Raw genomic sequence first — 24915 nt, 5'->3', positions numbered from 1 at the left:
GAAACCGGCTTAGCTTAAAGATATATAGGGCCCGCAAAGGGACTAAAGTGTGCGCGTGGCCCTGCTCTTTTCCCCTCTTTTTCGCCTGCCCTCTCTTTCATCCCCTGCACACCCCTTCCCCAGTGTCGAGTAGCAATCCGGTCTCTAAGCCGGGATAACCTCTCGGCCTTTCCGCTTGCTTTTCTCTCTCTATCTATCGCAAAAGTCAAGTAAATATTGGAGGTGATAATAAAAACATATGAATCCGTATCGGCCCACTAGCCACTTTCTCGTCGGGTTCTTATGACGTCACAGGATCTTTTTGTGCGACTGGCATCCGCCGACTAAAGGCTCCGCCAAGTAGCATAATTGTGTGATTGAAGTGATGCCTCTAGTTTTTTTTTTATTTGCGACAGTATGCCCTTTGGCATAAGTTCCTACAGGTACAAGTGTGCACCCGTTTCCCGGATGACGTCCAGAAGTAGCGTTTGATATCACTTGAATGCTACCGTGCAATTAATACACTGATTACTATGTTTTAGGGTTACCTCTGTCGCATCACTGCCGACGTGTGGCACAATATTTGAAACTTTATAATGTTACTTCAGTTAAAAAAAAGTCTGTCGTTGCTGGAATGCAGATGTGTTGGTTATTCAAGGCTAACTCCTTCGAATTGAACAACTTACAAGGCTGTGTTCTGCCTTCATAGCATCTTTGAGAAAACATGCGTCGGATGTTTCTTGCGAACGCTTCAGAATGACGGATTAATCACAAGTTCAAGTGAATGCTTCGTAAACATTTGAGCTCATTAAAATGTTTTTTATCTCTCTCTCGTAATGAGATCACAACAACAGGTTCTGAAAAATCTGTTGTGAGTGTCGAGCTGCTGGTAAACAAGGTATACCTTATTCTACCAGAAAAAAAAAGAAAGGAAAAGCACATGGCGGTGCGGAATGTGACCTTGAACTTCGTACAACAGAGAGAGCGCTAACTTGCATGAATCGCTAAATGTCAAGTGGGACTGCGTATACGGCTCTGTTGAGTCATGTCTTTTTTCTGGCAGTTGTGCGTGGGTCGGTGTACGCGATCTGTCACCGCCGACACATTGTAAACGTCTTGCGCGGAGAAAGTCAAGATGTGTGCTCATCACCAAACAGCATGCTTATACTTTGCATGCTGAAGTTCTGAGTTAAAACTGCCCGTATGAATACGAACGAGACATTGTTGTGTAATTGAGGTGATTTTTACTTAGCGCCGAGACTGCTGGCGCCATCTCTTCTTGACAGTACGCGGACTAAGGCGCACCTGAAATATTTCTTTGTATATTGCGCGGAAATACAGGCTAAAAGGCTTCAGCCCTTCAACCGCCCCCGCTTCACGCTGTACCAGCTTAACTCTGCTCGTGGTAGCCCCGCGAAAAAATGGCGGGAAAATTTGCGGGTACGCCAGCCGAAATGCTATGTATACCTGCTATTTCAGGTACGTCTTTTTCGCATGGGCTTGCCCGAGTTGTAAAGAGGCGTACAAGTGCCCACGGCAATAGTACGTCTATTAATAAACTGTTATTTTTAAAGGAAACTGTCTCACCTCGGTCGCACACGGCGGGAATCTTGCCAGGAATTTCAGACCACGCAGTAGTGCTAATTTGAAGATGGCCCCTTCCCGCATGAGTCTCGAATCTTCTGCTTTTTACAGGATTTCAATAGAGCGCTGGTGATGAATTAAATTATTACCTTGGGCAGTTTGCGGAATGAGATCGTAATAAGCCAATAAAATCAGTGAGGTATACCGTTGACCGTGAAGGAAATATGACGTCAATCTATAAACCGATCAAGAAGCGTGTCGGCTGTCCACCGATTACGAGGGGCACAAAGGGGATGAAACAATGTTCATTTTATGTAGCCAAGCTGGTGTACGGGCTGAGTCTGTTCTTACTCGGTGGAGCAGGCAGGCTTCGGCTCTTTTCAGGCCTTTCGTCACGACTGGTTGATGTACTGGTCGCCACAGCTGCCTAAAGTGCTCGCGAACGGTCTGTTTCTGTATGCGTTGGAAATCTCACCGCGTTTGCACCGTCCTTGTAGAAGATAAGGCGTCCTTGGCTAAGCTGTCAGCATGTTCGTTTCCCGCTACACCGACGTGTGACGGGATCCACTGGAATTGCACGGTGACATTGACCGGTGACATTGATCACTTCATTATGAACTGCTCCAAAACCAACCCTGAGCGGACGAACTTTTTTCGTGATCTCCAGAAGTTAGGAGTGCCGCATGCTAGATCGGAGGACATTATTTTTCCTAGGGACCACTGGATTGTGCGAAGAGAGGTGTCTCATCTCCTACTCGGATTCTTGCAGTCCACAGGACTAAGTGAGGTGTGGTGACATTGTGTGTCTGTTATTTTAGGACTAAGTGAAGTGTGATGACTGAGAGTTTTGATATGGTATTGGGGACGATTAGGCGGAGCAATTGCCGGCAGCTATGCAAGGCTAAGTCCGCCTTATTGAACAATACTTACTTACTTGCTCCACCGATTACGAGATTAATTGTTCAAGTAAAAGGGGGAGGGGCTTGATCAAACGCTGCATTAATGGCACATCATGTGGGACTGTGCCATGTTCCCAAACGAAGCTACCTCCAGGACATATCCGCCAGAACTTCAAAGTGCAGTGAAGTCTAAAGACAAGGACACTCAACTATTGGCCATCCAGCAGGCCCGGGCTGGGCTCGAAAAGCACAAACCTAACGACCCACCACAAACGGGCCGAACTGGGGCATTGCAGAGTAGGGCATAACCCCGGGTCGACGCTTGGCCAACGTCACGACGCTTTAAACCATCGGTTGCCGGCATTTAATAAAGTTACTCCTATCCCTATCCATGGATGAAATATCGGAACTAAGGCGTGAATTGAAAGTGAAATAATCAAAGGACCCGTATTATATCGGCTTCCTCGACACCCGCCTCTGGTGGCACAACAGACCTGCAGACCTCTGGTTTTGAACCTCTTGCTGACTGCGTTTCGGGTGGATCAGTAACCGCGGGGCGGAGGACGAAGACAAACTTTACTGCATGCAGAGATATTCGCAAATTACTGTAATGCGGGCGTAGCTAGGTTAGTTGCGATCCAGTTTGCTCAACACGAGCATTGGACGAAAATCGATGAGTGCATAAGTATACGCGGAAATCTGGGCGTATACATGCGGAATTCAAAATCCTTTCTATAAAAATCCAGGGCCACCGCCTCCACTAACGTGAAACCTAGGGAGGGGCGAAGCATGCAGTGTATAAGTGTATTCTTGGCGCCTTGGAGTTTTTTGCAACGGAGATGAAACCATTGGAGAGTAGAGGTATAGAGCTTTGCTGCAAACGTCTTCTGTGTTTGATGCACGAAGCTTCCTAGCGCGAGGCGTAAATGAGTGTCCCGGTGTTTTTTTTTTTTTTTAGTACGCGTTACGTTCTAGCGCGAGGCGTGAATGAGTGTCCCGGTGTTTTAGTGCCGTGACTGCATGAGACGACGATTCGGACGACGACGACGGCAGACGCCAACAGCCCCAGCCCCTATGGGGCTTCGCCCATAAAACTTTTCATAAAGTCGCTGCGGTACACCCCTTGACGAAATTAGTACCGTATACAGATGTTCAAGAACGAAACACTGCATCTGCATGCAATTACAGGCAGCTACTAAAACGACAGAAATAAATCACGCATTGATCGAAAAAACAGCCGACGGCGTTGTGAGGGGGGCGGTAGCAGCTCCAAAAGTCCAGTTGGCTGGGATGCTTTCCATAGCATGCACGTGGGTAAAAAAAAACACGAAAAGGGGCACGCCATTGACTGCGAACGAGGGCATGCGCCGGCCTGACGCCACAGTAGCTTCCAAAGTACCGGCGTATTTGTTTGCAATTCACAACTAATTATAGAAGCGCTTACGTGTCCTCACAGTTTCTTGCTCTGACGCCATTTTGTAATGCTTTAGAGCAGACTGAATCCAAACATATCCGGCAGTTTTTTATTTGGTAACATAGTTATTAGCTGTATGGGCAACGCTGGTTTCGGGAGTACAGGCCAGTTCTTGCGCCGTTACTAGAAAGCGCTCCCGACTTTTCTAAACAACCTATAAAAAGGGGCAGGTTGATAAAATATTTTTAGGCTTAACAAATGCAGTTCGGCGGACAGAAGACTTCCCTATTATTCTCCTGTAATTTCTGAGTACCGAACAAAACTATATAGGGCATGCATGTGTACGATATAATGTCAGGTGTGCCGCAAGGATCGGTCCTTGGGCCACTACTATTCTTTACGTAGCGGCTTTAAATGAGAGTGAGCTGCCAAAGCAAGATTATTTTCAAATTGCCGTGTAAATTGCAGTGAAGTTATATGAGTTAAATACGAATTTGCTGTAAAAGAGCATTTGACAAAAAACAATGTGTGGAGTGATAAGTGGCAGATGTCTTTAAACATAGCTAAAACAGTCTGCATGGTCATCACGCGCAAGAGTCAGCCATTTGCCGATGCGTTACCGATGCGTTGCAAACGACAACGTTATATCGAATATCAAAATAGATGTGCCTAGGTGCTACAATATTTCCAAAGCGTATCTGGACATTGACACAATTGACATACAGTTGCTGAAGGTAACTGCTCCCACGGGCACTGAGCTAATAGCGTATAGCACCCGTGCGCCCTGCATTAGATTGTACACATATATGTGTGCAATCTAATTCCCAGTCTAACAAAACCTCTGTCACTGAAAGTCTCCTTTTGTTCACTGGGCCACAATATCATGAATTGTGATTTTGTTTTCATACTCAGATCCTCATATTTGAGATTGCTGATACGTTGTTCGTAACTAAGTTAATTCTTGGTAGTAACAGCCTTAAGTTTGGCAGAAAAATAAATAATGTTAATGATACTTTCACCCTGCTTTCTTGTGTGCCTGAGTGGTCACTTTATGCTATGTACTGCACACCTGTAATTGTGTGGGCAGTTTCAAACAATATGATACAGGGTGATGTTTTATTTTCAAGGCATGATTATTGTCACCCATGAAGCATAAAGTCGCGAATTCAACTGCAGTACTTTCAAGATGTGAAAAAGTAACAGGACATGTATTTTATGAAGGACCATAACCGAAATTGTGTCACGGCGCTGAATACTTTTGTTTTGACTTATTTTCGCAGAGATTGATGTCAAAATAAGTCAGAGCAAAACAATTTAACCTAACTTGTTAAGTGAGCAAAATAATTTAACCAGAAACGTGAAACAGTACATTATTATAATTTTGGTAAAAAAAACGATGTATGCACAACACAAATAGTCTATGAAAAAGCTGCCAGTGAAAAACAGAAGGTTCACAGATTTTTTGGAGGAAAACACAACCTTAAAAAACAGAAAAAACAGAAAAACTAAAAACCGAAAACAGGGAATTGACATAAATTTTCTGTAGTGAGAAACAGAAAATGCTTGTAAAATAACAGAACCATGAAAAACCGAAAACAGGGAATTGACATAAATTCTCTGTAGTGAGAAACAGAAAATGCTTGTAAAATAACAGAAACATGAAAAACAGAAAACATAACTTTACAGAAAATTTCTGGCAGGACAGCTGCCAGAAAATTTCTATTTTTTCGAGCAAAAATTTTTTACAGTGTATGTGGGACTCACATGGGACTAGTTGACCTCGTATCAAGACTTGAAGTACGTGCATTACGTTTATTTTTTGGTGCTATCGCAGGGCGACACCGCTTTATTTTAAAGCACACCAATCACCTACTATGGTCATGCCCTTCCCTGAGTGCAGCCAGATCCCGACACCTTCGCGGCACAGGCCTGCATTCTGGGAGACCCCCCGATCTTCAGCGATGGCTGTGGGGGTTCCACCACCGCTGTATTCTGGACTTCCTCGGGGAAACGGGTGTAAACTTGTACCTGTAGGACCTTATGCCAATGGCATACTATCGCAATTAAAAAAAAGTTGCCTCTATTTAGCCAACTGAGGAAGAAGATGATTGTGTTGTGCAATGGCACGAGCTAGGCTACACTATATATAGACCAAAGAGAGGTAAAATATATGGAAGGAGTGCTGGATGAAAAGTCAGTGGATTAGTTTTTGCGAAGAAACTTCGCTACATGAGTGAAACAGCAAAGCGCGAAACCCGTAATAAACAAAAGGAAACATGTCAAAGGAACAAAGTTAAAGATTATTTGAAGTACTTCTGCAGCACGAGATTGGATTACGCTTCCGGCTGAGGTATGCAGGCACGCAAAAGTCAGTTTTCTGCCCTATCTCTATGCCAAACAATGGCGCGCACTGTTGTATCAATTGCACATTTTGTTTGTACATTCTTCTGGTTTGTATTGCTTTGTTTACATCCTGTGTTTTATTTGTTTATTGTACTGATCATTCGCTGCCGTATTTTATTTATTGGTTTGTCCATTTACATTTTTAAGTTTCCCATCTTATTCCAACTTTGAGTATGTATGTATGTATGTATGTATGTATGTATGTATGTATGTATGTATGTATGTATGTATGTATGTATGTATGTATGTATGTATGTATGTATGTATGTATGTATGTACAGTTAAAACCCTATCGAACAAAGTGGCGCTCGCCTGCCGATAATTTAGCAATGCGTTAAAAGTACACGGTAAAAATAATTAGTCTGTTGTGAATTGTAGACGACGAAGCTCCTGGCACATACTGCCACACTATCATCATCATTGTACGTCAGTCTGTCATCGTCATTAGAGCATTCCATCAGGGGTCCCACGTCTTCGTTCCCTGGTAGCTAGACCGCAACGAGGCGGTCGCTCCGCAACACATCCAGCCTGAACTTTCCCTGAAGTCGTCGCACCCCAAAAGAGGCGCGAAACACACCGCTTTGTGTAGTACCAGTTCCCCGCTGAGCGGAACGTTCTTGGTTCTCATATACCTGGAGCACGTAAACAGGGCTTCCTCCAACTTCTCGTGCGGGGGAATTTTGAGGTTGTTTTTCTTCGACGAAATTCCAGATGAAATGGCGTGGATGATCGCGTCCTTTCCTTTGAAGATTGTGGAAAGCGTGTCGGCTGGGACGCCGTGGTCTGGGGCCACGGTACTTTTGAGTTTATCTCGCAGAGCTGCGTAAAAACAAAACTACATGCATTGTTTTTTTTTTGACGTGGTGCATTAATATTCATGGTGTTGTAAAAACCGCATCCGAAATTGCTCCTTTTTAAATGTGCCTGTTTCTCTTAACACTTCGCTGAATCGGGAATGGCGCTGAATCTATTTAATCTATTTTGTTAATTCGAGTTCATTAAAGCATTGAACCCTAAGGACACCTGCGGGGGAATCCGAATTTCTTCGTTAGATCGAGAAAATCGTAAGGGCGGGTTTTGACTGTACAATAAATAAATAAATAAATAAATAAATAGCGTCGAATCGAATTGGTTTCAGTTCGGGTTCACGTGAACCTTTTGTTCACAGATGTTTCGATTTACACGGTGCTGTGCCGTGATCACGGACGCCGGACAAGCCTCTGCCTTAAGGTGCTTCGCCCCTAAAAGGACAGCACTGCGCTTGCCCTGTCCTGTTTGTCTTCCAATTTTTCGTACACCTTTCGCGCTGATATGCGCTCGGTAATTTATCCGCGCGCACTACTGTCAAGATGGTGTTGGCACTACCCACTGCGGAAAGGTTAGTGGCATCATGAACCGCTATTTTTCAAAGACAATGTCGGATTATAAACCTGCAGTGTTTGCTTCACTCTACGTGCTGCAAAAACGGGCCCTAACGGACGGGTCTCAATATTCCCCAAAACCGTTTTCACGAAAGAGGCGGAATTCGGTCGAGGAGCGACTTTTTACGGAACCCCTTCCGTTGGGTTCCGTTTTTGCTGCACGGAGTGAGAAGAAAACATGGAATGGCGGAATGAGGGCTAGGAGCGGCGTCATACCGCTATTCGGAAGAGCAATTAACCTCGGAGTTCCTTTCTGGCTAAAGCCGGATACATACATCGAATTTTGTGGTAAAAGATTTGCTCCAGAGGCCCCACAAAAAAGGGATTTCCGAACAGAAGGATGCTGAGAGTGAATAGAGAGAAGACCACCTGCCACTGGGATGAGTCTGCATTGAAACAGTCCCTCAGCATCACCTACGGCATCATCGCACTTTAGCATCACGATACTGCCACAACATCACTTACCTGGGAAAGGCTGTTCCATCCCAACCCAACTTAACCATAATTTTTCAATATCCCGTCATCTGGTGTTGCTTACAAACAAATGCCCACCACAACGCTACCAGCCTCCACCTTACCTCCCTTACTCTACATCCTCTCGACCAGGGGCGCGCATCCTGGATTTCTCTGAGGGGAGGTCAGCTTCTATCAGTGATGATGGTAATGACGAGGATAATGAAGAGCAGGAGGATAGTAGGCTTTTTATTCACCGAAATTTCGGAAAACCACAGATACAAAAAAAAAAGAAACAAAGCATCAACTAGACCTTTTTTTGTACGACCTGCCGGGTCATCTTCTTGCCGGCATAAATCCAACAATTAAGTGGAAGGGGGGGGGGGGGGGGAGGGGGACATCCGGACCCCACTTCTAGATCCGATCCGCCAATGCTCTCGACTGCCACCTGGTCCTCTTCTAACACCACCTACCACACGACGTGGGTATGCCAGCACGCCCCGTACCTCACCCGTATTCCCAACCTTTCTCCCGTGCATAAGGAAGGCCTGCTTGCTGCAGCTTTTACCAGGTTAACCAGATCTCTCATGGTTACCTATCGCAACGGTGTACCTGGACGGGGGCAGCCCATCCTACCAAGGGACGGCTCAATCACCACTGTTTGTTAGGTTGGTGGCTGAGCCTCGCCATACATGCAACGACCATATTTACCGGTTCCCAAGCCTGTCGAAGCTCGTTAGCGGGTAGGGTGGCTGTAAAATCCCTTACGCCCTTTTTATGCATAGCTAACACCCTTACACCCTATCAAAAAACGAAGAAAAACACCCTTTGAAATGGTGTAATTCACGATAAAACACCTTTTAAAAGAGTGAACTAGTTCGTGTTTTTGCAGGGTATAAGGGTGTAACAAACGTAAAAATACCCTTAAAACGTGTTTGATTTGTTTTTTAGGGTGTATGAGTGTTACTTTTATACAGTGCTTTACACCATTAAGGGTGTAAACCATATGATAGTGTGCGTCAAAGCTCTGCAGTCAACGCCTCCAGATCGGGAACTCTACCTCGCTAGGCCGGTCCACTACTCTCTGAGGGGAATCAATTTTGCCCATCAGCAAGCCTGCGCGATTTCCTCCCAAGCTCACCGAGGATACATCGAGTTTCATTGCCCTGGTCACGCTCCAGGATATCGCTCAGTACCAACGCTCCTCAAGACATTTACTCCCGCCTCACCTTAAACTTACCAAACGAAATGTCGCGTTCAGGAGACATATACCTTCCCTCACCCAGCATGGCCACGTCGAATGCTACCCTTCTAAGTGCCCTGCCACATGTAAATACTTCCCTCACTCTGGTACCGTAAGTCATATGAACTTGGGGCGTCCTATACCTTTACCTACCTCTCCCTGGAATGTGGGAGAACTGCGAGCAGTGCTCATACCGACGTCCAACACTCCTGGTCTCCCAGGCTGAGACCACGCAGTCGTCCCATGGTCTTCTGTACTAAGGGGCCGCATCCATTTTATCAAGCTCATATAAAAGATTACAAAAAAACACACCAAGAAAAAAGACAGAGAGCATGTGACTGTGCGCCTCGTGAGTAGCACCCGGCGTCGGCCAGCTCGACCTTCGAGAGGAGGATCGAGGAGGATAAACATCTCTATTGTGTAGTAAATTTGTATGGCGTCTTCAGGAGGTGAAGTCCTGAGTCCAGGACCCCATATGCTTTGCCAGCCGCTACAGCCCGCTCCACCAGCCGAAGCTGGTCGGACAGGCATGAGCTGGACAGTGCGCGCCTCCAGAGCTCGGGAGAGTTGTACGGATTCGGTTTGGGGAGAGGGTGGGAGGATCATCCACCAACCATGTGGAAAAGAGTGCAGTCTGCTCCACAAAAAGGGGCAGATAGGGGACGTAGAACACTTCCCAGCGTTCGTGGCATGATCTCTCGCGTGCTCTTATACCAGTTCGCATGCGTTCGCGCCTGAACTGGGAAGCACAGGCGCCGAGTTCGCGAAGCCGGTTGCCGCTGGTTCTAGCGCGTGCTAACGCGGTCCACTTCGGGGGAGATGTGAAAAGCTGCGTACGAAACGATCCGGGCCTGCCAGTCATGGAGACATTTCAGCGGCAAGTTCGGAAGTCCATGTGAGGTGCAACAGCCGGGTCTCCGACGAAGGGAGAGGGGCCGCAAGCTCTGCTATTCGTCCAGCCTCGTACCACTACTGCAAGCTGCGCCAATTTTTTTCTACCTCCTTATCGTTCTCTGTCATTTTCAGGCTCTAGGAAGCCCATTCCTTCAGCCGTATGGACAGACCGCAACATCACCGAGATATGTTTCTGCTCATGAAACCCTACACTCTTAATAAAAAAGGTCGTAAAAAGGTAGTAAAGGCCGTATTTAGTAACTCTTCACGAACCTTACTACCCCGTGGTTTGCTACGTAGGCTCTGCCACTAATAACTGCATGGTCAGGAAATTAACTGAGTGTCGGGAGTAGGTCGTGCTTATGACTAGGATATGCATGGCCAGTTTAGTAAACGCATGTAGCTCAGAAGAGTGCTATCGCTGGGACTTTACTAGTGGAGGTAGTGGCGCTTACTACCTGCTTCAGTCAGTAACCCTGACTAGTGCTAAATTTACTACCTACAGTTACTTTTTACTAAGTACCTGGTGTATACTTGGACAAGTAACTTGTTAGTATTCCATTAGTGAATGCCCCGACCTTTTTTTTAAGATTGTAGCATCGCCCGAGTACTCAGGCTTTTTCGGGTTCTCCACTTTCACCGCAGTTCCTAGCGTTGTAGATCGTCGCCGTCGGGGAGCAGTTTGTAGCGTCACATCATATGCTCTCCTCCGGCACAACTTCCTTCTCTCCGACGTGCGCTATTTCCCCGGTATCGTCCCGTTTCAAGGCGAGCTTCGCGATCGCTGCGCCGCCTGCCGCCGCTTCTCCGCGGCGCTGACGGGAGTCGCGCTGCGTGGCTCATTGGGGCTCATGCAGTGTTTCGGTTCTCTTCCGCTTCTTTTTGCCTTTCCGCACCCTAAAGAACCTGTTATGGTGATGTCTGTAAGCAAATAGTACGGTTAGGGCACTAAAAAAAAAAAAATAGCAGTGGCTTAGCTCGCCTATGCAACGATCTACGTAGCGTGAGCTAAGGTTCAGCTGGTTATTCTTAGCATTCCTGGTTGTTTAAGCACATTTATTCATATGTTGTAACTGCGTCAGGTTGTGTGCACTGGGTGAGAAAAAAATGTATATGAGCCAGATGAACTTATTTGGCTCATGCAGTAGCACTTAGCATGCACAATGCATTTCGAAAAGAGCTAATCTCACGAAGCGATTTTGGCGAGTGGAAGACAGGTGCAACTTATGGGTGGAGCGAACTAGGAGTGTTAGCGACAGCGACATGATAGTTTGTGAGGAGGAAAATTCCCCTGCACGCCACTCTGAGATAGCAAACACCTGCGTTCCCCCTCTGCTCCTACTAAAGGATGCACAGTACGTAGTGATTTACTTTAATACCCCACCTCCTCCCAAGTTTTAAACCATGCAGTCAATGACAGTTACACAAATACAACATTTGCAACAGAAAACGTAACATCCGGAAATCAACTACAACAAATTCCGAAGTTACATATACTGTTACGATGTATTTAAACAAAGTGGAGCAGCTTTGGTTTACTTCACCATAGAGTGCATTGTTTGAAATTGCTCTGCTCAATTGGAATGGGCGCTCTGCTGCAGACACCGTCACTGACGGGTGATATCTGTGCGTCCCACTTGCTGTGGATGCCGCAGCTGCCAGGATGCAATGCATGCTCGGGGATAAGTGTGGAATTTGCTTGGACAGAATCAGATTGCGTTGGAGCCACTCATGCTGCTCGGACAGGCTCTGATCTGGTAAAGTGTAAAGCGAATAACGTTGCGAATTGTAGACATATTTTATCTACGTCACGCAACCACTTGGCAATTCGCCGTAATTTTTTTATTTGAGAACATGAGAAAAAAAAATGGGACAGATGCACATCAAAACATGCTGATGCAAAGAGAGCGACACAGTACATACAGTGAGAGGGCAGTGTCACGCAACGGAGATTGCGCAAATGGCTGAAATACTGGAGAACTCAAGAATGCAACTATAGGCAACAATGGACAGTAACATAGACACTCATTTGACAGTTAGAAAGTTGCGAATGGTAGAAGTTTAGTGCCATCAGATTTGGAAGCATTATCCAAACGTCCATTAAATGTAGGTGTGTGAAAAAGTTGGTTCATTACAAAAGTCACAACCCCAATGCTGACAAGGGCCTAAAGCAAGCAAATGTGAAAAAAAAGACCATTGCTGACGGGAGCCTATTAAAATTTTAAGCAGCAATACGAATGGTAGGCAAAAGCATACATTTGAATACACAGGCAGGAATTGGCATTGCTTGTCAGCTAAACGACAGGAAACAAAAAAATGACTCCAAAGGACATTTTCGCGGGTGTGGTATAGAAGCTGATGTACGTACGTATCAAAGGTCTGCATATTCCACGCAATAAAAGCAAACAACAGATGGCGATGCATGGTGTGCCTAAAAACCATACAACTTGAATTGCCCGATGACAGTGTTGAATGGGCTTGTTTTAAAAAACTCGAAGCTTAATGGATAGATGTATAAGGACATATCAAACAATCAAACATTCCCCAAACAACCATTGTACACGAGAAAATGTAGCATTTGTTGAACGTATGATTTCGAAACATGTCGCTTCAATTGGGTTTGCATAGTATTAGAGATTGTATAAGAGTCAACAGAAGTCAAAATAACAATTTCTACAACTCTCCCTCAGTTTATTTTTTATTTAAATGAGCTAAATGCAGAAATTTGGTTCCAGCACACAACTGCAAAATTTGGTGAAAGATAATGCGAAAATAACTGCTTGCTTTCTACATGCTGTCAGACTGAAAGTATCAATTTGTGCAGGACAATCAGATGACTCGACAGGTTTTAATCCAGAACCTGAAATGTTAAAAATTTGACGAGACATTACCACTCACTATGCAACATTTCAAATAGATTTAAGGAGCCACCATAGTTTCTCAGACAAAACGTTTCTCGCATATTAGCAGTCAACATTCCCAAAAATTACCAGTGCAAGTATGCACAAAAAGCACCGTAAACTTCCAAGTCACAAGACAACATGGGAATTTGCGGGGGGGCACAAAAAAAAAAAGCCCAAACTGAACTAAAATTTTGACGCCGGAGCTAGAAGTGTGAATTAATTTTGTCTAACAATTCAAAATACATGTGCAGAAGCTAAACCACAAATACCATGCTTAAATGTAAAGCACTGGGCTTATAGAATTGTCTATTTATTAAAAAATTTTTGAAGGGCACATATTTTACAATTTTCACCACTGCTTGCCATGATATGGTTTTGAAAACTTGAAAAATCAAGCAAGGAAAAGAAGGGCAAAAACAGAACGATGAAAGAAAGACAAGAGATAAGTGCACAAATGGCGAATAAAATATTGCGAGTGCTAAACCAGTGCACAAGATTCGGAGAAAAATAAAGAGCTTTGTCACCGGGAATAGTAAAATATTGGCGCACATTGAACAACAATTACCTCAAAATTTGCGCTTCAAGCTATAGCCGTTTCCACAACATACACGCGTGTGTTCATTGAGTAATGATGGACTGACGATTCACAGGGACCAAAACATAATCCGCCTGGTCATCCCTTGTAAAGACGGAGACGATATTGAAACTCTTTGCTTCGAAACTAGAGGTGCACAATTCAGGAGCAAGACTGTGCCAATTTAGCACCTCAAAGTTACTATATTTTTTGAAAACTTGTATCTTGGTAATGTCTGTAAATGGGAGTCTAGTTACGCCATGCAAGCCTAGCTACAACTCCCTTTTACTCTCTTAAAGGTGTCATAGTCTACACCTTTTAATGGGTGCAGATTACAACCTTAAAAAGGTGTCGCTTAACTTCTAAACGAATATGGTGGATTTTAAATGTATTCAGATACAACTGTTTGTGCCATAAACTTTAGCCCCTGCCACAACACGTACCCACACACAGAAATATGTGAACAGACCACAAAATCTCTGTATCCTGAGAACCACGGTCACTTGCGCTGAATTACACTTCAGACCCATGGAGCTATCGCACCATTGCCCAATGGTACTTATTACAGCGTTCAAGATAATCGCAATCACTTTGGCAAGTTAATGTGGCTGCCGCGAGTAATGTTTGCTACTCAAATATTTCAATTTTTTCAACTAAAGCCACCGGGCTGATGGTGAACCTGGAAACCAATTTATCAGGCGTGCACAGAAATGAAATAGCAAATTTGGCTCGTACGCTTACCTTGTAAAATTTTATTTTTGTGAATTACCAATTGCTGTATTAGGTTACTGTACCATATATATAGCACAGCAGGCGTCACAAATTGTTTACTTGTTTTAGGTATTCAATGTCTGTGGTACACTTGGCGCAGTAAAAACCTTTCCAGCTGCTTTTTTCAGAATTTGGTTCGCAAGTGAATGATTTCACTCAACTTCTCATTCAAGTAAAAAAAAAAATGTGTCCAATTTTTGTACAAAAAAATTTCAGATGTACTGGTGCCCTGAAAAACTGGCATCTAAGGAAGTTTCCAAATGATCTTTTTGGAAAAGTACTTTAGCATTAAAATGTCAATAAAAGCTTTTTTTACTAGCTATATCAAGCACCAAAAAGATAAAAACTAATCTATGTGCCCTGTAGATATTTTTTACCGGAATAGTGCAAGAATGTCAAGCTATATCCTGCTGTATATGTAACAAACTCAGCAAAATATAGAGCACGTATGCTCGATACGAAGCTGATGACATTTGCTGTGTAAACAGCAAAACCACTTGCACTGTCATGTTTCCTTAAGACTTACGTTCTTCGTCACTCAAAATACTATCAGGTGTGGTGGGTATGGGTTGTACAGAACCAGGTCCTAGAATCCCATAGTAATAGGACTACTGTATGGCAGTAAATTTGCGACAGCGAAACAAAATTATGCTCTGAATAAAATTTGTACTCTGTCAATGAAAGGATGCTTTAATGCAACAACCCACTGAAATCATGGTGTTTGCTTATGCAACATTAGTGAAGGCCGTTTCCCCCAAATATATTTCTTCGCAGATAAACCTGATGTAGACCTAACTGCATGAACAACTAGGATTCGAAGTTACACAATGGTGACATTACAAGAAAGCTTCAGAGATTTTCTGCTTGCTTCAATTGTTTTCAATCTACACCATCGCACTGATTTGCATTAGGTGTGAATCCACTGCCACCCAAATTTGTCGGGACTTTCATGAAAGCAAACTTTTATAAACGCCAACTATGTTTAAATGCAACCCAAATGCTTTTTCTGCAGTTACACTGTTAATTTTATCGCTACTAGGTGTTTCTTCACTTTTACATTGGTTCCTTAACTTCGGCAGTAAATATCTCTGATACGTTTTAGCCATAAAACTGCTGGTATAGTAGTAAAAGTACTGCTCAGTCCCTACTTGGTTACCGTAGCAAAGTTCCAGTGCACAAAAGTTGCAGGGAGTCACAAAGTATGGCAGAAACCACAAATGATGTTTGCTGAAAAGAACACTGCAGAGGGTTATGCAGTCATACACACCCAACAAATTCACTTTGGCTACAAAATGTGCCATTGCCAAGCAAAAGCAGCATGCCTTTATAGCTGACGACTAGCAACCAGTGCTGGCTCTGCAACAAGCCCACTTCATTAGCTATTCATAAGCTTACATTTGCCATTAACTTGCGACAAAGCTCTCGGCAAACCTTTATGTACATCCAAGCAACCCAAGCCGACCACTAGCATTCAAGCATTCCAAAACTAGTGCTATGCATACACAGCCGTTCGTTGTACACTTACGCGCAAAACACCACACAGAAGCTGAACTGCTCATACACAACTGAAAGCGCTTATTAAAACACAAATATCAGCCGTGCGGACAAAAGCAACAGCCTTGTCTAAGAACTTTTTAGGCAAGCTTACAATCTTTTCCCACCATTCAGCATTTTCGCCCTCACAGTACTAAGCCATTCATACACACCAACGACTTTTGGACTCAATGTTGAAAGCGCTTATTTGATTAAAAATATCAGTCATGTGGAGAAGCCATACATCGTTCTCTTAAAAAACTTTTACCAGCAAGCAGGCAGCCTTTTCCCATCGTTTGACGTCGTTCCCCTCGCACTCGCGCGATGTCGCGACAAGAGAATTGCGAGCCGACGCTCTCGCCGCGTACATAAAGTGTGGTAGCCGTTTGTCCGTGCAGGCTTTTCTGGTCATCAGAGGTGGGAAGAAAGCGCAGAAAGCACACAAGTACAGTAGCAAAGTGCTTTCTCATCGCAGCTACTGCATGCTTGAAGCTGCATGCTGGGATAGAAACAAATATGCGCACAGAATAGCCCCGACAACTGGGACTGAATAAAACGCTTGTGTTCCTTAACAAAACAAGAGCCCAGATGACATCGGCCATGGTGCCGGTACACACTAAACAGAGTTGCAGCGAACACAATATGTGACTCTGTTTGAACATTGTAAAACGGCACGTAATTATTAGGTTCACTCCCCTCTGATAACAGCAGACCTGCACATCCCCTGGCCAGTCTTTTTTGTTTTGTCAGGATATTGGCCACCAAAAGGGACATGGGTCACATTGAGCTGTTTGCACAACTAGGTCCACAGTCTGTGCACCATCATCGGGGTATATGTGCAACGGAGAGGCAGATGACGCAGTTTACTAAGTAAGCATACAAGAACACATACAACACGTCGTCAGACGGGAGATATAAAAATGCAAAAGGAATAAAATCTCAAATATATATTATTTGGTGGAAATCTCGTATACATCCCTGAAGATCACGGAAGAGAAGTAAACGCATACACAGAACACACAAGCGATGTATGGAGCACTTTTAACAGCCATTTCAAACGGTGTTCAAACACTCCTTTCCCAGTTTTCCCCATTTCATGAGGATTGGATTATAAACATTCAATTTCAAGTGAGATTTCTTTTCCAACAAATGAGGAGGTCATGGCGACATTGGTTCGTGTTGATGGACTCGTTCAATGTTTATCCGCACTGACCCCACATGAAGAGATCGCTGCTGATAACACATGATGACGTTGCTAAGGCTCCAAAGGCACCCGTGTCCTTTAATGCACTCAATGAATGTTGCACGAATGTAAGTAGTGGTGTAAGCACAGTCAATTCAGGCTCTCACTCCACAACATATCAGATTACGGGAGGTTACCGCGCAACACACCAAAGAAAACCTTAATCTTTGATGTAATGTTTACTGTAATGCAAATTCTTGCAATGCTTCCCAGCATTGATCTCGATTACATGTTCTTACTCATATATATAGCTGGTGAGGTCAAACGCGCTGGGAAGCGTTGGTTGACAGAGTGCGATATGGAGATTCCGGAATTTTACAGAAGTAAAGCAAGAACAATGCCCTGTCCTTTCCAAATAAACCCTTCAAAAGCAAGATAATGCAATACAGTGGCCAGGTTTGCCGCAATAAAATGGTCATTGACCAAGCAAAAAAAAAAGAAAAAAAGAAAAACAGATTTGACGTTTTGACAAATAATATTATCCTTCAAGCCCCAAGTGTGGACATCAAACGAGAGCTTTATGACCTCCGTATAACATCGCGAAAAAGAAAAAAAGGCAAGAAAACCAAATGCAATACATATTGTTAACACTGCTTTTCCAGTTCCATTCATAGCCATTTCAACAGGCATATGATACAGATAAAATAAGTTCTTACCAATTAGGTTGAAGAACATAGCTTTGAAAACGAAGCTTGGGAGCCGACTGGAAGCTTCACAAGTTTGCACACAACTGTTGCCATGCAGAAGTGCGCTCAAATTTTTAAATTAGGCCGTCCAAATCAGAAAGAGGGCACTTGGAGGCCCACTCTTCCCTCTATGGCCTTTGCTCTTGGCCTCACTAAGCTGTGGCATGACAGGATACACTGGGGAAGACACTGCAGCCACAGCTGTTCAGCCGCAATACATGGAAATCCCACCCAAAGAGATGTCAAGCATTTCCATTACCACGTAGGCACTAGCAACAGAGGCGGTGCCAGGGTAAAGCCTTGAGGTACGCCGCATTGCATCTGCAGCGTTAACGCAATGCCGTGCGCCCTGGAAGACTGACATCTGTCTTAAGTTCTGCGCTCCAGAAGCCTGTCATAGTTTGGGAAGACTACGAAAGTGTCTCAACTCGAGGTGTATGGCAACTGCAGTTGCCCTTCCTCATGTCCAGAGCACCACGGGCATCAGTGCTTCTTTGGTGCCGGGTGCTGGAGTGAGAGATTCTTCAGCAAGGAAGTCAAGCGGCATGTCGACCAAGTGACCCCTGACCTCGCGCAGTTCAGTGCGTGCTTGGTCGGGGTCAGTCTCTGCCAGACCGGGAATCGCGGTGAACTCGCGCAGGCCTGCAAATGTTCGCACGCTGTCCGAAGGGATGCAGCGGAACACCTGCACATGGTGAAAATATGTAAGGGAGCAACTCACGCGAAGTTTTTTCTTTGACCACAGGAGCACATATTAGTCTGTAAGCAAAGGTCTCAAAAACAGCTTATAATAACACTATAGCTTGTGACATCAGCAGTGGGGTACATCTGGGCAGGAATGGAATCTTTCCTGCACAACAGCAGTCCAGCAGTACCCCAGCTTTATGACTCTTCGGTGCACCTTGGGCTTTTCTGGAGACCCTGGTCCTGACTTGCCTGGATGTCCCGAGAGATTGTGAGCCTGTGCTCCGACAGCCTCTGTAGCGACATCCATTCAGCCAGGCCTAGTTGTGCCTGGATTCTGAGCCCTCCATGGGCCCTTGCTCTCACAGCCTTGACAGTGGCTTCCGAGGAGTTTGTCTGAGCCGATGAAGTGACAAGACCTTGATGGCCCACCAGGTCTACGGAGACTCGACGGCTACAGAGACAATAGCCACGCACGCCTTCCAGGTGGTGATGGCCCATTATCACAACCCACGGAGTACTGAGAGTGTGGCACGACTAGAGTCACTAAATAAGCTTTCAGAGCACCGCCACTGAGGTACAAATGGGCGCAACGGCGGCCATTTTGGTGTTTATCAGTGTTACCAGATTGCCGCGTCCACGGGCTCCCCGCTAACTTTGAATGGGTTATTTGTAAACAAAACTTCCTAAGATGTGGCAAAACGGCATCTTTGGACACAGCTCAGCAGCTGAAATGCTGCGAAATGCAGTATCTTTGTTTCACGGGAAAAAAAAAAATGACGTCAGTCACGCGCAGCCACAGAGCAGGGAGGACAAGCTAAGCCTACCAGAGTTGACCGACTGAAATGCATAAACAACAAAATGGCAAGACCCATGAACCATTGCCGTGTAAACAAATGTCACGTGATGCGAACTGACCAATGATCATGGCAGTGGCAAGCAACAATAGGAGAAAAGAGTGCCGATACTCTGAAACCTTATGTAGTGACACTAGGCCCGACTAAGCCAGACGACGAAACCTGCCCATTTTAGCCAATAGGCTGTACTCGTAGACATTGTAGAAACAATGGTGTACTACACTTTTGTGTGTATGTAGCTAGGGAAAAGGGTGTGATTAGTGTTAACATTGTAATATTTATTTGGATTATTAGGTTTTCATGCTGAATCTTGGAGAAACCAGTGAAAAAATAAGACGTAGACATGAAGCGAAGATAAGACAACACAAAATTGGGTGCTGTTCAACGTGTGTGTTGTCTTTTCTTCAGTTCATGTCGATGTCTTATTTTTTGCCAGTTTTTTCCCCGAGATTCAGCATGAACCAACTGGCCCAGCAAGCTACCCCTCCACAGGTTTTCGTGGCTTGTGTGCTCAGGCTTATCAGGGGTATGCGAATGCATGTGTGTTCTCACTTGTTCCAGGCTGTGCCCAGCTTTTATACTTCGGTGAAGCGGTATACTTGACACTACTTTAACGACGAATGCAATGGAGTTTGCTCAACCCGCTTCAGCCTTCACGCGCCATCTGTTGGGACCTTTTGTCTGTTGTGTTTTGAACAGGACGAGTTGACATCTTCTGCTTTAGTGTTTGGTTTCATTTCGTTTCTCTAACTTCCTTTTTAACGCGTTGCTTTGTTTCATTTGCTATTTCAAGAACAAGTCCCATGTGTATTCTTAATTAAACAGTTCTGGTGCTCTGGATCACACACTAATATCTTGCCTCAAATACGGCCGAGGTTTCGTTTGCACTGAATATGCGGGCATGTATGACCAACGCCATTAGTTATAGTAGTTTGAAACGGTGCTGCCTGCATATATTCTTCGTGTTCAAGCATTCTTCCACTGTTTTTTAGCCAGGTAGTCTAATTGAGTGACTAACAGACAGACATAAAATTCTTGCATTAGGTAGGACAACAAAAACTAGCGCGTTAAAAAAATAATCAGAGGCATGGCACTTACCTTCTCGAAGATCTGCGCGTTCCGGCGGGCCGTCATCCGCCAAACGCCGTCGTAGAAGGACGATGCCACGGGGTCCCTGATGTCGATGCCGTTGGTGCTGCCGTCCCCTTCCAGGAGGCCCAGGTGCTCGCGGAAGAGCGTTCGCCGCAGAGCCCCGGCGAAGCGGCCAGCCATGTACATCCGCCCGTCCATGATGCTCTTCTCGCGGTCGGTGTCATGCACCACGACGGCCAGCTCGCTGTCCCGACGTCCCAGGAGGCTCCGGTCGTTGATGTTGGCCGACCCGATGATGGTCACCTCGTCGTCCACGATCATCAGCTTGCTGTGCACGTACACCAACTCCTGGGTCTGGGGGGAAGAAGAAGAGGGGATGAGGTGGAGCAATTTTAAAGCGAAGCTGTGTGTGCCTTGTACGTGTGGACAAATTAGCGGAGACGAGAAATTTTTCCCACCTGAGCACTAGTGTATTGTGTTTACTTCTTCAAAGGCTCCTGCAGTGAAGTTTTGGCTGGTGTTTCTCACATCCAGCTTGAAGGGCTTCTGAAGCAACGTTTTGGCCAGTGTCTCCTTATGAGTGTATGGTTGGGGGGGGGTTGAGATGGAGGGATGGGGGTGTGCATACGCCGCAGGCTACCGATGACAATCCCTCTGTGCTCATGGAGGATGCCTATGTGGACGTCTCACACAGCCCAATGCAACCTGTCCGGTGTACGCAGTGGTCGAGCAGTTTGGTTTGGCGTTTTACACAGACAGTAAGATGCCTACGACGCGGAAAGGAAACGGACACCCCTTGCTTGTCTGCTAAAATAAAAGTTTCATTCAGCTAATAAGCTATGATGTATGCTAAAGTGCAAATTACAAACAAAAGTGTTTCGTTTCGTCCACTCCTTGGACTGCGCCCAGCTTCAGTGGTCACATTTGTTTGGAAAGTGGAAGGGCACTACATTTTTCAATGGGATTCTCGAAGCACCGTGTTTTTACTATGTCGCTGTGTTTTGCAGTACGGCCAGTTGTCACAGCAGTTGGACGGTTATATTTTTGTTTCATTCCCGGTGTTTTGTTTCTTCTATTTGTTAGTACATGTTTGTGTGAAAATGATGTTACGTATTGTGAAACTACAAAATAAATGGACAATCTACCATAAAATCCAGATCAAGTGCCCCAACCCGTGTGAAAATGTACGGGCCCCAGAAAAAGTGTGCTTGTGGTAATCATGCGATTTAACATGTTTAACGTGACGGCGTGAACAGAAAAGCACCTCCTTTTTTCCTTTTCGTGGCCATGTTAGAGGGCAGGGGAGTGCAAGCACTTTGTTGGGATGGTTAACTGGCTTTTATTTCCTTGTTTTTTTTTTGCTTCTTTGCGAGTCTGAAACGGCATTCGAGCTGCTATGAACAATTACCGGGCATTTTAAGTGGCATGCCTTCATATTGAGTTTTATAAAAGGCAAATTAACGGCCATAAAAAAAAAAAAAAACATTATATTCGGCCTTACAGTATAAGTGATTCTGTTATTTGTGGTCATATCGTACTAACTTTCACAAGAAAAACCAAGGGCTCTCTCCAGCTGTTATTACACACAATTTTAACTATTGCAATTGCACAAGGGAAGAGCACAGTCACCCTAATTAAAGCCCCGTTGTTTAGTCAGACTCGCAAGGCAAAAGAACAGCCCCTGAAGTTGTTTGGTCAGATAGGGACTACAGGTAAGTAAATGGGGCTTTGTAGTGTAAGGTGCCCTGGGGAACTACAGAGCTCTCCGTGCTTTTTTCGGACACTGTTTAGCAGAATTCATGCATTCGTTTCTACTTGGGCTGTATACATGACAAGCGCAGGCAATGGGGCAAAAAGGTATACTTACCAACCTCCCATGAAGTTCGTCGTGCTTCCTCAGTCCAAAAAAGTCGATGTACTTTGTTGGATCCGGAACTGGAAAAAATATTTTAAAAAAGAGAAGGCGTTATTAGTACTTGGGATGTCATTGTGCACGTCCCAAGATTGATCCCTTTCCGCTTACCACGTACAGCAAAAGCAACTAATTATATTTCACTTTTTTAGCATATGTTAAGACGTTTGAGCTCAATTTTCCTTCTAAGCATGGCAAGTCCTTTGAGAACATAAAGAGCAAAAAATAATGATTCCATGACTGCTTTAAGAATAAGACATATTAGGACATCTGATTCCTTGCCGCATACTTCTCAAAATATAAATGAAAAGAAAACACAGTCCAGCCCGCTTATAACAAGCACATCGGAAAACGGAAATCAGATAGTTATATCCCTTTTTCGCTATATCTGGACATAAAATCTACGTATACAAATGGTAATGCAAACGAAGATTTGTTCATCATAGCCATGATTTTGGTAAAACCAGGTTTACTATAAGTGTGATATACTGTATCAGGAAGAAGTGGCAGTGAGTAAGAAGAATGGACGGTGTTATTTGAAGGAAAGAGATGCATCGGAGCATTAAAAATGTTTGAGTTGTTTTTCCTTGTCTTCACGAGTGACCAAAAACAGCTAGTGAATTTCCAGGATGGTGAAGTGCCCACAAGTAGTGGCGCTTAGTGATGCCAAATGACGGGCAACACGTGTGTTTTCCACCACAGTAATGTCAGAGTGGGAGCTTGTGAATCAGTCTTCCTGCTATACGATAATACAAAAGCCCAAAAAGAGCATTTAAAACAGGGTAGAAGCAAGTGAGATTAAGGTTATCCGAAAGTCAACGCCTGAGACCAAGATCAAGCCTTGCATGTGTGGTTGGCAACCACAGATATGATTCAAGGAGCTGATTATGTTTCATACTGGCGGCACAGATAATCAAAGATAATAAAGCCAGCTTTTAATTCGGATATGTGCCCTCATTCTTGTAGGTCCCATGACAAGACAACATGATAAAACATAGAACATGGTTAGTATGAGTGGAGGTGAAATGCAAAAGAAGAGTGCCGACAAAGCTTAAATGTGATTAGAATAACAAGATTTGCTAATTAAATTAGTACCAGTTCCCTTCAGAAACAATGAGAGCAAGAAAACGTATCAGCGAGTCAGTGTTTTTTTACAACTCCCATTTGACAATTAATGTGTCTTTTTCAAGGGTTATGTTGCAAAAAATAAATGCCAGCTAGTCAACTCAAAAGCTATTTCACCCTCTTGCAGATATCTCACTACGTATACAGCCATGAACAAACAAACTGCAAACACAAAAACATAAACCAGAATGTACAAAACATAAGATCCTCTCTTTAGGCTAAAGGATGGAGTACAGTGGAGCCCTTATGATACATCTGCCGATTTTACGACGACCCACTTTTCATGACAAATCACGGCGGTCCCGGCAAACTCCTCATAAAAACAATGCATTAAAAACCCCAATGATATGATGTTCAAGTTTGCAAATTACACAAAAACGCGTAAATATAGTAGCTTAAATAAGTTCTTAGCCCACCTGTCACGTGAGACCGTCTACTAGGTCGGCATTTACCCATACCCCGATCATGCGGCACCCCTGTCATACAACGTTTTTGCGCAGTCCCTTAAAAGTTGTATTATTGGGGTTCCTCTGTACTTGGTGCAGGAACATTCAGAAAGTGGTATTACTGCTCTTCATAACTGCATCTGAGCTGCGAGTCATGCGATCATTTTACTCAGAGAAGAGAAATCGAGCACTGTGTGCGCTACAGTTCATATTTCTTGCGCTATCATTTCAATTGTAGGCTACTGTATACACTTGCATTTATTTTCTTATATGTGACTCAATCAGATGCAGCATGCGGGGGGCTTCCGTGTATACAAGGGGCGCAAGGTGTACACTGGTGTCGTACCGTCAGCAGCCTTGAGGCGTTCCAGGATCGAAGAGTCCCCTCGGCAGATGGAAGCGTAGTTCCAGTGGGTGATGGCCTGTATCGCCGTCCCGCTGTCTGTGCCAACCTCTCCTTCGAAGGCCGGCAGCAGAGGCATCACCACGTACACCCGGAAGTTCTGCTGGTTCCTGCAAGGTGGCGCCACCCGTCTGTCACCGCCAACTCCCACACAGCACTTTCTTAACAGCAAAGCTGTTCAGCAAATCGTTATTTTTCATGTGTGCAGTTAAAAATACCTAGAAAATACCTAACTCACGTGACCGCAAACCTCGTGGTGACCGCCCAGCTGTTCGAAAAACCAAGAAAATGGTGAGCGCTTGTGTGTGCATGCATTGCGGTGACTGCTCAGCGCCTTCGGCACACGTCTGTCAATCTAGGCATACCCACTTACAAAGATTGACCAGAAATTGAAAA

The 24915-nt window shown here is 44.6% G+C and overlaps 1 protein-coding gene across 5 annotated transcripts in view; it reads right to left on the bottom strand.

Annotated features, from left to right (window-relative positions):
• Nucleotides 1-12115: 12115 nt before the first annotated feature.
• Pld (Phospholipase D) overlaps nt 12116-24915 on the bottom strand; it is a 120436-nt gene continuing 107636 nt past the window's right edge. For all 5 annotated transcript variants that reach the window (XM_077674421.1, XM_077674419.1, XM_077674425.1 and 2 more), the window contains 4 exons: nt 24463-24629; nt 22501-22568; nt 20640-20987; nt 12116-18685 (listed from right to left, as the gene is read on the bottom strand). In XM_077674421.1, the coding sequence (XP_077530547.1) occupies nt 18461-18685; nt 20640-20987; nt 22501-22568; nt 24463-24629 (808 nt within the window). In that variant the 3' untranslated portion in view covers nt 12116-18460. The remainder of the gene's footprint in view (nt 18686-20639; nt 20988-22500; nt 22569-24462; nt 24630-24915) is intronic.

Source organism: Haemaphysalis longicornis, unplaced genomic scaffold (genome assembly GCF_048455015.1).
Source record: "Haemaphysalis longicornis isolate Haplotype H1 unplaced genomic scaffold, Haemaphysalis longicornis Haplotype H1 scaffold_6, whole genome shotgun sequence".
NCBI lineage: Eukaryota > Metazoa > Arthropoda > Arachnida > Ixodida > Ixodidae > Haemaphysalis > Haemaphysalis longicornis.
Note: the sequence above shows the minus strand (reverse complement) of the source record. Positions and strands in the feature narration are given on the sequence as shown.